The sequence below is a fragment of the Garra rufa genome, chromosome 20 (genome assembly GCF_049309525.1).
Source record: "Garra rufa chromosome 20, GarRuf1.0, whole genome shotgun sequence".
In the NCBI taxonomy this organism is placed as follows: Eukaryota; Metazoa; Chordata; class Actinopteri; order Cypriniformes; family Cyprinidae; genus Garra; species Garra rufa.
Window position 1 is genome coordinate 11,129,249 of NC_133380.1, and position 18,113 is coordinate 11,147,361.

At 33.8% G+C, this 18,113-nt stretch overlaps 1 protein-coding gene across 3 annotated transcripts; it reads left to right on the top strand.

The window, feature by feature from the left end:
* Nucleotides 1–1,102: 1,102 nt before the first annotated feature.
* Nucleotides 1,103–16,812, top strand: lims1 (LIM and senescent cell antigen-like domains 1). 3 transcript variants are annotated; one of them, XM_073825417.1, is made up of 11 exons: nt 1,103–1,241; nt 4,913–5,072; nt 8,479–8,545; nt 8,631–8,751; nt 9,023–9,172; nt 9,252–9,402; nt 12,940–13,032; nt 13,151–13,199; nt 13,354–13,429; nt 13,794–13,931; nt 15,456–16,812. In XM_073825417.1, the coding sequence occupies exons 1-11, from the start codon at nt 1,213–1,215 to the stop codon at nt 15,568–15,570; spliced, it is 1,149 nt and encodes a 382-aa protein (XP_073681518.1). In that variant the 5' UTR covers nt 1,103–1,212; the 3' UTR covers nt 15,571–16,812. The 3 variants fall into 3 exon arrangements, with proteins under 3 accessions (XP_073681518.1, XP_073681516.1, XP_073681517.1); XM_073825415.1 differs by having other exon boundaries at nt 13,794–13,927; XM_073825416.1 differs by lacking the exon at nt 13,794–13,931.
* The last annotated feature ends 1,301 nt before the right edge of the window (nt 16,813–18,113 follow it).

An 18,113-nucleotide genomic window follows, 5' to 3' on the forward strand; every position in this document is an offset into this window, starting at 1 on the left:
GATGTTTCAGCTTACCTACATTTCATACAGGTGTCCTGGCAAAGAAACCACGGATAGACCTATATTTTCTTTCATTTACTGTGTGCAAGTTCTTTTTGTCTTCATTTTTTTGCAACAGCGTCCTCGTGTGGCGGATATGCAATATAAGCTCCAACATATTTTCAGAACGTAACTTTTCACAATGTTTGTTGACGCTAGATATCTGTATTTGACAGAATAAAACTGTTTTATGACTTTAAGTGATACGGAATAAGTATACTGACTCGTGGGCTGAGGTTTTTTACTTTAAATGAGCGGATTTTGGGTTGTTGTACATCAATGCCATATAAGTCTCTATTTGATAGAAGTGAGTGAAGCAGTGCCGACGTCAGAGGAAGTGTGTAGCTCATTTTTATTGTGAACTCTAGCACGTCCACTCTGTTCCGCCGCTTTCACTACTGTAACGCAAAACGACCACAAGAGGGCTCATAAATAAGAAAGTATTGTTTATTAAGTATTTTCAGATAATTGCTTTTTAAAATATATAAATGTACATTTGTACATTAATATGTATTAAGTATGTGAGTTGTTTAAAGGTGCTATACATTTATTTTGTGTAGTCATGTTAACTATGACTGTGTACACTTAATTACTGAACACTTAATATGTCCTATATTTATTATTTGACGAATGATTATGTACGATTTAACAACAGAAAATAATATTTCATTATTATATTATATTACGTTAACTGTTTCAACATTGATAAGATTTTTATGGGCAGCAAATCAGCATATTAGAATGATTTCTGAAGGATCATGTGACACTAAAGTCTGTAGTAGTCTGAAAATTCAGCTTTTCATCACAGAAATAAATTACATTTTCTAATCTATTCAAATAAAAATGTTTTTAATTGTAACAATATTTCACAAAATCACTATACATATAATAAATAAATATTTACTTGTATTCCCAACGGGGTTCTAAAGTAAAAAAACACCAGTTGCAGTAAAAGTCAAAAGTCCATGTAGAAGTCAGAAGCCAATCAGAAGTCCAGCAGAGCAGCACGTGACCTTACCCGGAAGAGCGAGTAGAGTGGGCCTTCAGTTTTTCAGTAAAACATCTTTGTCGCAGACAGAAGGGAAAAAAGTGAAAAAGCAACAGATCCGAGGGGCGTCTTATGTTGTCGAATAAAATCTGAATCGTCTCTCAGGATAAGCTGTGCTGAAGGGGATGCTGGGGGTGGCAGAGATGACGGGCAGGTACGACGTTTAAGACAGTTTTTTATTTTTTACGAAATGTTATGGAAAAATTTTCAGCCAGAGATGCAGCAGATATCTGTAGTTTTATTAATTACTTTATTAGCTTTCTCCTCTTTCTTTTTTACCTCCATCTCTGTTTGTTTACAGTTAAACGGTTAGTGTTAAATCTGTTTATTATAGAGGGAAAACTATTAAATATAACGGATTGCTAGATGAGGGCGGATGCTAAGCTAGTTAGCCTCCCTAGTGGAGTTTTCCTGGGACACACACACACACACACACACACACACACACACACACACACACACACACACACACACACACACACCACAAGTGTTTAGATAAGCCCTGTCATACTGTTGTTAACTCCCTATATAATATATCTTAGATACATGCAAGTAAATTGAATACATTGTTATTTGTGCTTATTTGGTATTTAATTTCACAGTGTTTCTGAAAAACTGCGCTCCTCTTTCATCTGAAAAATTAAGTGTCAGATGTTTTGTGTAGTCTGCTGTTGGGAGACATTCCTGAGCTATATGCTCCCACAGACTGTCAGATCCTCTGGGGAAAACATGGATATAATCTGCTTCCTGAGATGTTAAGCTCCTTAAAAATCACAATTATCATGTCTAAACAGTGTTTTAGTGTAATATACGCTACCGTTGAAACATTTGGACTCAGTAACATTTTATTTATTTATTTGAAAATAAAGTAACACTTGATTCTGTAAGGATGAATATAAATTAAAAAGATCAAAAGTTTTTTTTTTGTAATGTTTGAAAAGTGTCAAAAGTGACATTTGTAATGCTGTTCAGAAGAAATGCTGTTCTTCTGAACCCTCTATTCATCAAAGAATGCTGAAACAATGTGCTGACGGTTCCCACAAAAATATAACATTAATAACAATAAATAATGTTTTTTTAACAGCTTATGTGAGTGATTTCTGAAGGATAATGTGACCCTTAAGACTGGCGTAATGATGCTGAAAATTCAGCTTTGCATCACAGAAATAAATTACATTTTAAAATCTATTCAAATAGAAAACAGTTATTTTAAATTGTAACAATGTTTCACATTATTACTTAATATTATTTTATAAAATACTGCATTTTTCTAATAAAAAATGAAAAGTTAATAATAATAACCATTCTGAGAATTTAAAATGAAATAGTTTTTGTACATGGTTTGTTTAGGCTTTCAAACTTTCATACCCCACTGTATATTCTCTAAATAGATGCTGGATAAGCTGGAAGTGTTTTACAGACATAAGCAAGGCTTCAACACACACACACACACACACACACACACACACACACACACACACACACACACACACACACAGACACAGATAGCACAGCTCCCACTTTCTCACCCAGCAGTGTGAGACCTCCACCGTTGCTCTGTGAGCTCTTGCATATGATAAGAACTGACATGCAACAATCTCCATCTTTTTAACATACACACGATCTATTTATAGATCTACAGTGCGTTATTACACAAGCAGATCTTCTCTGCTTAACTTCACCTCACCTCACCATATTAGGGAACACAGTCTTAGAATCACCCGTCCGCTTTAACGCCATGACAGTGGTGAGGGGAAGTTGTAAAGACTCCCCGTCCCCTAACAGCCACTTCACCTGTGATGTCATAATGGAGAAATGTCTGTGCAGGGAATCACTGAGTCATTTGAGATCACAGTGTAGCCGTGTAACCACAGGCCACACCAGGCTAAATCTGTTTGTGTGATGTAAACATCGGTTGCAGGCTTGCCTGGTCATTCTTAAATGGAGTAACTTAATATCCTGCAAAGTGCCAGAGAGGCTACATAGGATTTTTGAGTAGAGAAACATCAACTTGGATTGCTTTCAAAAGCAGGATTGCAAACTATGAGATACTGATATTGATGCAGTTTAAAAATCTTAAATGAGACACATGCACATCTGAGAAGATTCTGTTTGAATACATGTTAAAATATAATTTATTCCTGTGATTCAAAGCTGAATTTTGAGCATAATTTCTCCAGTTTTCAGTGTCACATAATCCTTTAGAAATCATTCTGATATGCTGATTTGCTACTCAGTCAGGAAACATTTATTATCAATGTTAAAAACAGTTGTGCTGCTTAACATTTTTGTGGAAACCATGATGCATCGTTTTCTATGGAAGCCTGTATCTCGCAATTCTGACTTTAGAACACACAATTGTGAGTCATTAACTTAGTATTGTGAGATATAAACTCGCAGTTCTGAGAAAATATCTCTTTTTTTCTCTTCAGAATTGGACTTTATAACTCACAATTGCAAGTTTAGATCTCACAGCTCTGACTTTATAACTCAAAATTGTGAGTTTATATATATATATATATATATATATATATAGAGAGAGAGAGAGAGAGAGAGATAAACTTGCAATTTGCTTAAAGATTGAAAGTTGCATTAAAGAAAGTTGCAGTTTGCTTTTCAAGATAAGAACATGCAATTCTGAAAAAAAGTCTGAATTGCGAGTTTATATCCCACAGTTCTGATTTTAGTTCTCGCAATTCTGACTTTAATAACTGACAATTGCGAGTTTAAATCAAGCAATTCAGAAAAATAAAGTCAGAACAGCAAGATATAAATTAGCAATTTGCTTGAAAAATGTCAGAATTGCAAGTTTATATTCCACAATTCTGACTTTATAACTCACAATGTGAGTTTATATCAACCAATTCTGAGAAAAAAACTCAAAATTGTGAAATATAAACTTGCAATTTGCTTTAAAAAAGTCAGAATTGCGAGATACAAACTCACAGTTTGCTTAAAACAAGTCAGAACTGTGAGACTCAAATGAAATCATGAGAAAAAAAGTCAGAATTGTGAGATCTCGCAATACTGACTTTATAACTCACAATTGCAAGTTTATATTAAGCAATTCTGAGAAAAAAGTGAGAATTGCAATATATGAACACCCAATTCTGTGAAAATATCAGAATTGTGGGATGTAAACTCAATTCTGACATGTTCATATATTGCAATTCTGACTTTTTTCAAGCAAATTTCCAGTTTATATCCACAGCTCTGACTTTGAGTTTATGTCAAGCTAGTTTGCGAAAAAAAAGACAGAACTGTGAGATATAAAGTCGCAATTTGCTCAAAAACAGAATTGCGAGATACAAACATGCAATTTTGAGAAAAAAGTCAAAATTGTGAGATGTAAACGCAATTAGCTTGAAAAAAGTCAGAATTGTGAGTTTATATCCATTTCTGACCTTATATATTGCAATTCTGACTTGACTTAACTTAACTTGCAAAGGCGAGTGTTTATCAACCAATTTTGAGAAAAGTCCAAATTGTGAGATATAAACAGAATTGCGAGTTTATATCAGAATTGCAAGATGTAAACTTACAATTGCAAGAAGTCAGAATTGTGAGAAATTAACTTAAAGGGTCTTCTATAGTTTTTAGGATTCTTTGATTTAATAGAAAATTCAAAAGAACAGCGATTTTTAGCTTCACTTTTGATCAATTTAATTCATTCTTGCTGAATAAACATTCATTTCTTTAAAAAAAATCAAAATCATACTGACCCAGTCTCTAGATAAACCAAAGCTGACTCGTAATGCTGTGTTAAATCTATAATCTCATGGTCACTGCTGTTCATTTCTGCTGACATCGATCTGTTTTTAACAGCAACATGGCTAATGCCCTGGCAAACGCCTCGTGCGAACGGTGTAAAAGTGGATTTGCCCCAGCGGAGAAGATCGTCAACAGCAACGGCGAGCTGTATCACGAACAGTGCTTCGTCTGCGCCCAGTGTTTCCAGCAGTTTCCTGAAGGACTCTTTTACGAGGTACTTGCATTAAACCTGTCATGTCGCATTTAATCTTGAAGCCTAGTGGTTAAAAGGGTGATATCATACTCCGTTCTATTTTTAGCAAATTATAAAAAGACAGGGTTTGTACAAGGTGCTTAAAGTGCTTGAAATACTTTAAGTTTTTGAAATGTAAGGCTTGGAAAACCCTTGAAAATGGCAATATTCCTGAAGAGGTACTTGAAATGTGCTTGAGTTATTGAATGAAAATGTATCTATTAAATGAATTAATATTTTTTTTAAATAAGCACTTTTTTACGCACTAAAAAAAAAAACTTTTTTTTGGCCTATTTCAACTAGTAGTAGTACTGACGGTGTCATGTAAACATGGCTGTAGATGCAAAAAGAGGAACAGATGAACCCAATCAATTGAAGAGTCATTTAAGCTGGAACTGCTCTAACTGATTCAAACTTGTGACTTTTAATTTTAGCGATTCACTAGCAAAAACCAGATCAAATGAGAAGAGCCATTCATTTGCGCATTTCAACATCACTTGTAATGATTTTAAAAACCATTGTGTGTAGGGCTGGTCCGAATACCATTTTTTGAGCTTCGAAGCTTCGGTAGAAATCAACACCAAATATTCGAAGCTTCGGAGCAAGGCTATTTAAATAAAACGAAAAAAAAAAAAAAAATGGTGCAAAATTTATATATATATATATATATATATATATTAAATAGGCCATTAAACAAACATTCGTTGTAAAAAGTCCTAACAACCTTGCCCGGACCTCGTCCGACAACTCATCAGAATTACTGGCCCAAGTCCGACTGAAACCGGTCTTATTTCTTTCTCTTCCCCATTACACAGCTGCTGTTTTTAATAGCAAAGTGATTACATTTATTTTCGTTTATTTTGTTCGTGAAGTTAATTTAGAACACTTTATTTGTTAAATTCGAGTTTTTGTTTTTTAAAGTAACGACCAAGCGGCCAGTGGCAGACATAATTTAGCCTTCTCAAGTCATCACGATTTAAATTAAAATCCATAGATATTAAAAACTTAAAGCATATCACAATATTGGTTTATTCGTTTAACCTAGATAAATGTGCGCTATTAGGCGCATATCCAATCATTTGTGCGGAGAGTAAAAGCGGAAGCGGGCTTCATAATTCATGCAGGACATGAAGGCGTCGGTGCGATGTGAAACATAAAGATAAGAGTAATATATTATCCGGAACTGTAAAGGGTCTACCTTAGTTTGTGTGTACTCACACTCTCAACAAAACATGCTTTTAAAGAAAACAAACAGGATACGCTTTCTGATGTTGAACAGGAACGCTTTACAAAAAAATTACCGAAAAGCAATTGCCTCAGACACGATTAGAAAGCTACTATAAAACAAAATAATTCAAATTCAAAACAAAACTCTTTCATTAGCTATGGGCCTAACCATAAAAACGAATTTAGGCATTAAAGGCGCGTCCATTGGGCAGATGGCGAGTCAGGATTGTCAACTTTATCTTTGCGACAAATAACAGTTTATTAATAAATAATATTAAAAATTTCCTTACTTTTCCCCCGACACATTCACGGTAATTATTTTTGCTGGGGCTTTGCGACCAGCTTTAGCCTATTGCGTGCATTTGCGCGGTTGTCATTGCGACAGCCACAGCCATAATTTTGCTTCCATCATGCAAGTGGGCCCGACTCAACTTTTGGTGTCTCTCAAATATTGCTCAATCTCTTTCTTTGCTGTCTCTGTGTCTGAAAAAAAAAAAAGTGTATGAAAAGAAAAAAAGAATATTCGAATCTCAAAATTTAAAATCGAATGCCAACCCACCGAACGTATATTCGAATAATCGAATATTCTGGTCCAGCCCTAATTGTGTCACAACATGTTTCACTGCAATCGGATCGTGTATCACAAATCATTTGATTCAGAGCCTTCAAATCTTGTATCACGAATAATTTGATTTAGGTCAGGACTTTGGAACAAGTTCGCAAATCATTTGAATTAGACCAGAACTTTGCATATCGCGAATCCATTGATTTGGATCGGAATTTCGTGTATCGCGAATCATTTTATTCAGATTGGGAATTTGGAGCAAGTTCTTGAAACATTCCGCAAAATCGAATGATTCCCGATCCGCACTCCGGGTCCTGATCTGAAATGATGGTTCCGAAATCATTTGATTTAGATCGGAAGTTCAGAGTGGGTTCGCAAATCTTTTTACTGTAGATCGGAACCTAGGAGTGCGGTCGCAAATCATTTGATTCTGATCAGGACTTTGGAGCGGATTCGCTCGTGTGTTTTTTTTTTTTTTTTCCCTTAAACAGTAGAAAACATCAAACCATAAGAGATCAAAAAAGAAATAAGAAGTGCTTAAAGTCCTTGAAAGTCCTGGAATTTTATTTTACAGTATCTGTACAAACTCTGGAAAGACCCTGAGGTCCACTTAGTTAGAAAACATGAAATATAATATAAATTTAAACATGTACTGTACAATATACAGATTAGGGGTGGGCGATATGGTAAAAATATCATATCATGATTTTTTTTTTTCAGAAATATCACAATTCACAATTTTATCACGATTCTTTGTCATGTTGGTTTAACTATTTTGGACGTTGTCTGAGCAGACCAAACTAATTTCCCTATTTTAAAACCAAAGCCTTACAAGGTAACAAAATATAAAATATAAAAAAGAATGGCAGATGTTTAGGCTAAATTGGGCCTAAACATTTTTTAATCTTTATTTTAAAAAAAAAACAACAAAGATAGACTACATGTTACAAATACACATAATATACAAATAAAATGAACTTTCATTTTCAGGTATAGTAGGTGTATTTAATAGTGGTTTGGGGCACCATCTGAGTAATTTTTTGGTGAAATGTCCCTTTAATGACAATTGGCAGCATGTTCTGTCGCTTTAAGAGCTGCACGTTGACAGTATTAGTGAACCATACGCGAAAGATGGCTTAGTCCAGTAATCAGGCGCTGTTTGACAGGCTTTTAGCGTGCGCGCGCTTCAGGTGTACGCGCTTATGAAGCGCATACCAGAACAGCGCACAGACGAAATAACGTTATTTACCGGCAAGGCTTTAAATCACATGCAAATAATGTACTTTTGTGATTGAGAATAAGCGCAGTATCTCGTAAGTTAATGTCTGTCGCGTTATACAGTATATTAAAACGGAGGCACACTGTAGCGCGATAGTACAGTATTTTTTCAAAAGCAGATCATGGAGACATTTTAATCGTCCACGATCAATATTCGCCATATCGCACACCCCTAATACGGATAATATAATAATTTATGAGTTCTGGAATTACAATATGTTTTGTCTGCAGGTTGCAATTGTCTACAGTTGATTAACTTTGAGATGTATTCCCATCGGAGCTGATGTTATGTTTGATTTTTCTCCCTTCTGTCCATAGTTTGAGGGAAGAAAATACTGCGAGCATGATTTCCAGATGTTGTTTGCTCCCTGTTGTCACCAGTGTGGTAAGAGACGCACACGGACAAACATACGAACAGGTGATACTATTGACTGTTCTGATTGTGAATTGTGTCCCTCATATTCCCACAGGGGAGTTTATAATTGGGCGTGTGATTAAGGCCATGAATAACAGCTGGCACCCTGACTGTTTCTGCTGTGATATCTGCCAAGCCGTGCTCGCCGATGTTGGATTTGTCAAGAACGCCGGCCGGTGAGTTTACAGCCAGTGAGGGGTGACCGTGAACATGTGACTGAAAGGCTGCATACGTTCAGTTTGACGTGAAAGCTGATCAGCTTTCATTAATGAATCATCTTCACTTTCATGAGCAATTCTAATTCTGTTAAATACACTTTTTAAGTCCTGCCAACTAGAATCATACAGAATCAGATCAAATTAATAACTGTAAATATGAACAAACAAGAAATGAATCACCATTCAAGCATTCTGATTGGCTAATGTACACATGTCTGCACCTTTTTAGCCATCTCTGCCGTCCGTGCCATAACCGTGAGAAAGCTCGGGGCCTCGGGAAGTATATCTGTCAGAAGTGTCACGCCATCATCGAGGAAAACCCCCTCATTTTCAAAAATGACCCCTACCATCCCGACCACTTCAACTGCAGTAACTGCGGGTCAGTACGGTGCTAAGTGATTCCATCTGCTGTGCCTATTTACTAAAAGTGATATGAATTTGAGGTTGTTTTTTTACAGTAAGGAGCTGACTGCCGATGCTCGCGAGCTGAAAGGAGAGCTTTACTGCCTCCCCTGCCATGATAAAATGGGTGTGCCGATCTGCGGAGCCTGCAGGCGTCCTATCGAGGGTCGTGTGGTCAACGCCATGGGCAAACAGTGGCATGTGGAGGTATGTGTGATAAAATTCTAGCACTGTTCATACAGCGCGCACAATAATATTTCTAAATAAAGACATTGCTGTTCAAAAGTTTGGGATCAGTAAGATTTTTAATGTTTTTTTAAACATCTCTTATGCTCATCAACCAATTTGATCAAATGCAGAAAAAAAGTAATATTATGAAATATTATTGCAATTTAAAAGAACACGTTTTCTATTTTAATATACTTTAAGAAATATATAATTTTTGTGATGCAAAGCTGAATTTTCATTATCCATTACTCCAGTCTTCAGTGTCACGTGATCCTTTAGAAATCATTCTAATATGCTGATTTGTTATGCATGTTGGAAACAGTTGTAATATAATCAAAATGAATCTTTTATAATCTTTTCTAGTGCCTATTATTACAAATATTTCTATTTTAAATAAATGCTGTTCTTTTTAACATTTTATTCAATGAAAAATCCTGAATAAAGTATCTCAGGTTCCAAAAAACTGTTTCCAACATGGGTAATAAATCAGCATACTGAAATGTCTTCTGATAGAGCATGTGACATTGAAGTCTGGAGTAATGATGCTGAAAATTTAGCTTTGCATCACAGGAATAAATAATATTTTAAAATATATTAAAATAGAAAACTACTATTTTAAATTGCATTAATATTTCACAATATTACTGTTTTTTTCTGTATTTTATTCAAATAAATGCAGCCTTGAAGAGCAGAAAAGTCTTTGTTAAATTAAAAATCTTACTGATTGCAAACTTTTGAACAATATATATATATATATATATATATATATATATACACACACATACACACACACACACACACACACACATACACATACATATACAAAACCAGTCTTAAGTGGCACGGGTATATTTGTAGCAATATCTAAAAGTACATTGTATGGATCAAAATTATTGATTTTTCTTAATGCCAAAAATCATTAAGATATTAAGTAAAGATCATGTTCCATGAAGATATTTTGTAAATTTCCTATCGTAATTATATATAAACCTAATTTTTGATTAGTAATATGCATTGCTAAGAACTTTATTTGGACAACTTTAAAGGCGATTTTCTTTTTTGCACCCTCAGATTTTCAAATAGTTGTACCTTGGCCAAATATCATCTGATCCTACCAAACCATGCATTGATGGACAGCTTATTTATTCAGCTTTCAGATAATGAATAAATCTTAATTTCAAAAAAACGTAACTTATGACTGGTTTTGTGGTCCAGGGTCACATATAATACAAAAAGAGAAGCATTCACTGCTCTTCAGCTGGATAACTTTAGTACCATGAATAAGCCCTCTGCAGTCAAACTGCATCACATCAGTATTTTAATGTGTATTATATAATAATCATGCAGAGAAAACTATGCAAGGTAATTTAGTTTTATTAGTGATATTTCAGTTTCTGGATGTTTACTTGGATACTTCAGTAATTAAGTACTAATCTCCAAGCGCATTTTATTAGTTTTATATTTGTTTGTTTGTTTTTGCTCTATTGCTAATTTGTTCTTTAGTTCATTACTGACTGCTTAAAATATAAAAACACTTAAATAGAGAACAATGAAGGTTTCATGCTGTTTTCATATTTAATTTGTTCATATTTAATTGTTTATTTAAAGGAGTGTGTTTAAAAATGAATAGCATGTTATTTTTTTGCTGTGCAAATGGCTTTGATATTGTGGCAGTCCTATTAAATATTTATTATATAATACATTTAATTACTACTAATTAAAACAATATTATACCAATCTTTTTTCTATGTTGTGAGCATTAGCTGTCGGTGATTTAACTGGAAGATATGGCTTTTAAAGAAGTTAACACTTTCATTCAATAAGGATGTATTACATCGATCAAAAGTTTTAGTCAAGACATTTATAATTTAAGATTTCCATTTTTTACTTTGCTCAAAGCATCCAGGAAAACTTTATCACAGTTTCCACAAAAAAATATAAAGCAGTACAGATGTTTTAATTAGGTTTTATATTATAGTAGAAAATAATTTTTTTAAATTTTAACAATTTCACAACGACTTCTTTCCAGGGGCATAGCATCTGGGTATGCAGGTGCACATTGGGGGCCCGCCGAGCCGAGGGGAACATTTAATTGAAACAAGGGAACGAATAGATTCTCATACGGGCCCTGCCCTTGTCCGACGACTTATCAGAACTGAGCCCGTGTTGTAGTCATTAAAATAGTTTAGTTTTGGTTTTAATGGCAAAGTGGCTAGAATTTGTTTTGTTTCTTTATTACGTTAATTTAGAAATATGATTGGAACATTTTATGTTTGTTAAATTCACGCTTTTTTTGTTAAAGTAACAACCAAGTGGCCAGCGGCATTGAGTTGAGCATGTTAGATCAATTTATCCTTCTCAAATCAACATGTCTTGCCTAAAATAAAATCTATAGACATAAAACACTTGAAGCACTCACCATAAATGTGCACTGTTAGACACACATCCACTCCTTTGTGTGGAGTGAAAGCTAAAGTGCACTTTGCAGGACATGAAATCGTCAGTGCGAGCACTTGCTTTTTTTTTCCTTAATAACAGTGGAAACCTAAAATACGCCGCCATTTTTGTTTATAAAGGTAATAGCAATGCATCATTCGGAACTGCAAACTTTTATTTGTGTGCACTCACAATGTCAACAAAACGTGTTTTGGTAAAATAGCTAAAGATGCACTTTCTGCCGTCTGTCTCTTGAGGAGGAGTGCATCAAAAAAATAACCTGAAACTAAGTGAATATTCACAAACATAAGTGTTTCTATAGAATGCTTTAAATTACTACTTTAAAACTAAAGAATTAATGTAATAAAATAACGTTAGTTATCTCACTACAAATTAAGGAGCGTAAAAACACATTTATTGTTTGTATTTTATCATTTATTTAAAGGCTGAGACTTGTATGCTACAAATAATGAATGGACTCGAAAAATTACTTTAAATATTATTTCCAAGCATTATTAAACCTAAATAAAACAGCTTGTGAATACTCACGTAACATTATGTACTTAAATGAGTAGTTCACTTTCAGAACAAAATTTTATAGATAATGTACTCACTCCCTTGTCATCCAAGATGTTCATGTCTTTTTCTTCATTCGTAAGGAAATTGTTTTTTGAGTAAAACATTTCAGGATTTCTCTCCATATAATGGACTTCTATGGTGCCCCTGTGTTTGAACTTCCAAAATGCAGCTTCAAAGAGCTCTAAACGATCACAGACTAGGAAAAAAGTGTCTTATCAACAAAATGATGGGTTATTTTCTACTTTTCAACCTCAAATGCTCATCTTGTCTAGCTCGGCAAGACGAGCATTTGAGATTAAAAAGTGCATAAGTTATAACCGATTTAGAGGCCTTCGAAGCCGCATTTAAACTGCATTTTGTAGTTAATCATTACAAATTTTTTGTATATGGGCCCTGGGCTGACTTGCTACGCCACTGCTTCTTTTAAAACATTTTGAAAGATCTTACTTTTGAACGGTAGTATATATTTAAACAGCATCATGTGTTTGTGTGTCTCTACAGCATTTTGTCTGTGCCAAGTGCGAGAAGCCTTTCCTGGGACACCGTCATTATGAGAGAAAAGGACTTGCTTACTGCGAGACTCACTACAACCAGGTAACACATGCCTGAACTTTTTTTTTGTCAAAGCCCTTTTGATCCAAGTAAACGCATTGTGGATAATAAAACATAGCTTTTCATGTGAGACTAAAGCATCTGTTATGTCTCTTTGCAGCTCTTTGGAGATGTTTGTTATCATTGCAACCGCGTGATCGAAGGAGATGGTAATAGCTGTTTACTTGAACATGATATTGATATTGACATTTAGCTCTCAACCTTTAAAGCTTATAATAATAAGAAAAAAAAACAATGCTTTGTAGTGAATTTGTTGTGCCTATGGGAACTGTTGTTTTGAGTTGAGTTTTTGTTTTCTCTCAGTGGTTTCGGCTTTGAATAAGGCTTGGTGTGTGAATTGCTTCTCGTGCTCGACCTGTAACACCAAGCTCACCCTCAAGTAAGTGATTTTTCACACACGTACTCCTCCTGTATCACAATCTTGTCCCCCTTTCCCTTTTTCTGTTAGTTGCTGTTCGCTAGCTGTGTTTAAAATTGTGCAGAAGTGTCTTTAAATTGGGTCTCGGCTGCTGTGATGTTCTTCTTTGGATCATTACTAACCTCTCTCTCTAGCTAACTCTTTTATTCTCTACTTCTGTCCCATTTGATTCTCTCCTTCGCTCTAAAAATCCTACCTCATTCTATTTCTCTTTCTCTCTCTTGCTTCAAACCCATTCCTCTTCCAATTTTCTATCCAATTTCCCCTCCTTTTCGCTTGTTTCTCCACTTTCCCTCCCTCATTGTCCCTGACGGTGGCCCTGCAGGGACAGGTTTGTGGAAGTGGACCTGAAACCCGTGTGTAAACACTGTTACGAACGCCTGCCAGAAGAGCTAAAGCGGCGTTTGGCCAAACGTGAACGCGACTCTCGCGAACGGCGAAAGAAAGTCATCGCCGTCTGTCTGTAACCCTTTTCTGTCTTTTTCCTTCTTCATGCTCATCTGCTTCACTCGTTCATTGTCATTGGTTAGTGTCCTCATCCTCACCTTTTTTGGATTTTTTTCAGCTACTTTTTCCTGTTTTTTATTTTTATTTTATTATTATTGAATATTTAATTATGCATGCTCATTTTCCCTTTTTTTTGCATTAATGTTTTCCCTCAATATAGAGTGTAAATGTATTTTTACCATCTAATGCTTACTTAATCTAAAAAAAAACCCACTATTTAATAACACTGTTCAAAATGAATATATTTTTTTCATTTTTTCCATTATAATGTTGAAATGCTTAATTTAATTGTAGCTTTTTATTTTTTTTATTTAGTTAAAATCTAAAACTTAAATAAATTAAAATCAGCCATAACATCAAAATAACTTTAAGAATTTAAATATCGATGCATCTCTATTTTCCACTGTTCATTTGTCGATTCAACATTATCATATTCAATTTTTTTGTCTCTCATAAACCCAGTGCATGATATGGCCTTCAAAAGTTTTATTAAAAATAAACATCTATAATAAACATAAATGTATGTAACTGCTAAGATGTTTTAATATAGTATTTAAATTTTGGAATAATTTGGATTTTTTTTGTTGCTTATTTTATTTAGTTTAGTAGGTTAAGTTTACTAATTTTAATTTGTACTTGTCATTTTTATTTTATATACAATATTTAAAAAAATTATTTAAAATAAAATAATTTTTAGCTAATTTTAGTTAAGTTCAGTAATTCTTTTTTGTGCTTGTCATTTTTCTTTTTATATAAAAATATATATCCTAATACAATATATATATACATATACATACAATATGTAATTATATATATATATATATATATATATATATATATATATATAATAAAACTCTTAAAAAAATCCAAATTATACAGATTTATTGATATACATCTCAATAAAAAATATGTATAATTTGGATTCTTTTTAGTAATTTTAGTTTAGTAATTCTATTTTATGCATGTCATTTTTATTTTATATACAACATTTTAAATTATTTTTCTTTTAAATAGATTAAAAATCTATAAGCACAAAAAAGAATTACTGAACTGAATTTTTACAGAACTAAAATTAGCTAAAGATATATATATATATATATATATATATATATATATATAATAAAAAGCTTTAATAATAATCCAAGTTATAAATATATAAAATACAAATTTATATATGCAAATAATAATAATATACAAATAAAAATATTTTTTATATTTATTATTTGTATATTTGAATTATATAAGGAAGAATATATATAATTTTTATTATTTGTCTATTTGAATAATTTGTATTTTTTCGTTGCTAATTTTAACATACTTTTTTTCCATCAATATTTATTTTATTTCAGAATTATTTATATTACCTAAAATGATTTTTTTTTTTAAATGGTTCTAGTTGGAATGGGATGCATACTTGCTTGTGGCCTGAATGTAAAAAAAAAAAAAAAAAAACCTTCTAAAAGCAAAATTTGTGTTTTAGGAACAAGTTTGTGGAGTTCGACATGAAGCCGGTGTGTAAGAAATGTTACGAGAAGTTTCCTCTGGAGCTGAAGAAGAGACTTAAGAAGCTAGCGGAGACCCTGGGCCGCAAGTAGCTCTCCTCACCCACAGGGGGAGCCAAAGGATGGTCAAGTATTACATCTATGGTGCTTAAAGAATAAACAGAGACCAAACTAAATCTGGACCGCAATTTATCTTGGATTAGTCATCACTTGTGTCTTACTTTACTCTCGTACTTAAATTTAAATTAGTTTTTCCGTGACAAAGTAGCCCGCGGATTTGCTTCGGTCTCGCACCAACAGATGTTCCTGTGTCTTAACACACTGCAACCAAAACCAAACAAATACTTTTATATTGTTTATCAAGATATATGTACTTGCATGTTTATAAAGATAATGCTAGTAGTATTCACACTGTTCAAAGTGATTATTCAGCATGTTTTTGACTTTTGTTGCTTCATATGCAATGCCACAGAACTACTTCTCAAGGCTGAACCCCTTCCTGCGTCTGACCCCAGAACCAGCTTTGATGTATTGATCTGAGAGTTGTATTTGATATTTAATGTATGCTCAAGCCTCACATTTTTCTGTCAGACAGGGGATCAAAAGTTAATGCATGATGTAATGAGCCTGGAGGAACACGACAAGCTCTAAACCAAACTCTTCGCTCGACTGAAAGCGCTCCGGCTGCGTAATCTCCTTCCCAGCTTAAATTATCTTGCTTTATTAAGGCCCTCACTGTGTTCTCGAAATATGCAATAAATTAGACCACTTATAGTTCCTTCTGAGAGGTTTATGAACTGTGTTGACTGGCTTGCGTCATAACATCATCTTTTTCATTTCGATTTAAGTTTAGATTTTATGACATGCCTGCCTTAATTTTGTATTTTTTATGAGAAAAATGCCTTTGATCCTATCCAGATATAATGAACTTGTGCCTTGTGTATTATTTACGTTGACTAACGGTTTATGTAAGAGTTGACTGAATTTAAACATGATTTGACTGTCCTTTGATTTCATAATCTGTTTTTAAGTATAAAAGACTTTAAAAAGAAGACTAAGTTTTACCTTCACTACATTTCTGCTTGCATTAGTTCACAAAAATTATATTTTGTATTTGATTATGCATTTAGCTATTTGCTTTTTCAATTTTTACAGTCAAACATTTTATTTTTAAAGCCATAGAAAAACTGCTTTATGAATTCATTATGGTCTGCATTAACTAAATGATGCATTTTGGCAAAATATGTATTAATATGCTTGCTGGCAGCTTTTAAATAGTAAATCTCACGATGTTCTGTATGAAAAATATATTATTAAAGTATGCACTATTTCTGATGTCTTCACATTTTCTTTGTAAGAGAGTGTGATTTTTTTTTTTCCAATAGTCAGTAAGTTAAAATATATTTAGCAGATATATTTATTTACAGTCAACAATATATCCACTTTATTTTTCCCGTAAGAGTGGGTGCAGCCATTTGTAAATTTTATTATGCGTCTGACTTCTGGTTTTATCCGCATCCAGCTGTTTTTAGTTGTACAAAACAACTGTTTTTTCTGCTTGATATTGCAAAGTAGCATGCCTTACCATATTATCTGTATTTATTATCTTAATTATGAACACACTTGTTTGTGTTGCAAACCGTTTTACCATTTATTTTTATTTTGTTCTTCTCGTAATTTCCCTATAGCGGCCAATGAACAGGAAGTCTCGCCCACATGCTTGCTTCCGATGCAAAATGCTTTGGTGAAATTTTAATGGGGGTAAAGTCACTACTTAAGTACCATAAAATAGTATATATATATGACTCGAATGCACTATTTTTAGTTAACTGCATGAAATAAGGGACCAATATATTATTAAGTACAAACCAATATCATATTTTGTGTTTCAAATCAAGTCAAACGGATTTAAAACGACACGAGGGGAGTAATTAATGACTAAAATGTCGGTTTTAAGTGAATTATTCGTTTGAGGTAGGCTATATGTCACCAGATGGCGCTGCTACACTGGACCAGAATCTTCTAGCTGAGAGTCTTCAAGAAAAGTTGCATTTCGTTTGTAAAAAAACATCAGTCCTACTGTAACCGTCTCTTCTTTCTATAGTTTCCCTTCAGAATTACACTGAGTTGAAGTGCAACATGGTTCAATTGTTTCATTCAAAAAGATTTGGAGAAAAGAAAAGAGATGCAACGCATATTAAGCGCTCTGAGGTGGATTGGATTGAATAAACAACTGCTCAATATCACTGAACCGATAAACAGACTCGCCGTCTTACCCTCCAAAGCTGTGTTTCTAAGTACAAATGGAACAATACCTCTGATTCCATTATTGTGGCTCAATAGCAGAAGTGAGAACAGTAGAAAAATATTATCTGGGTGTCGCCTCGCCTCTGTCATCATTTACAATGGCAGTAATTTACATTCAACCGCGCTAATTTCTGTGCTCTCGAGGGCTGCAGCAATTCGTCATTTCCCTGCGAGCATCTCTTCCTCTGTGGAGTCTTTTCAAACGAAACGAGAGAAGGAAATGGCAAAGAACAATGAATCGCATTCAGAAAGTTCTCAAAGAGGGCAATTGAAGAGGGTGGATTTGACTAGTTAGTTTCCTCAGAGATAAACTTCAACAATACGTGACG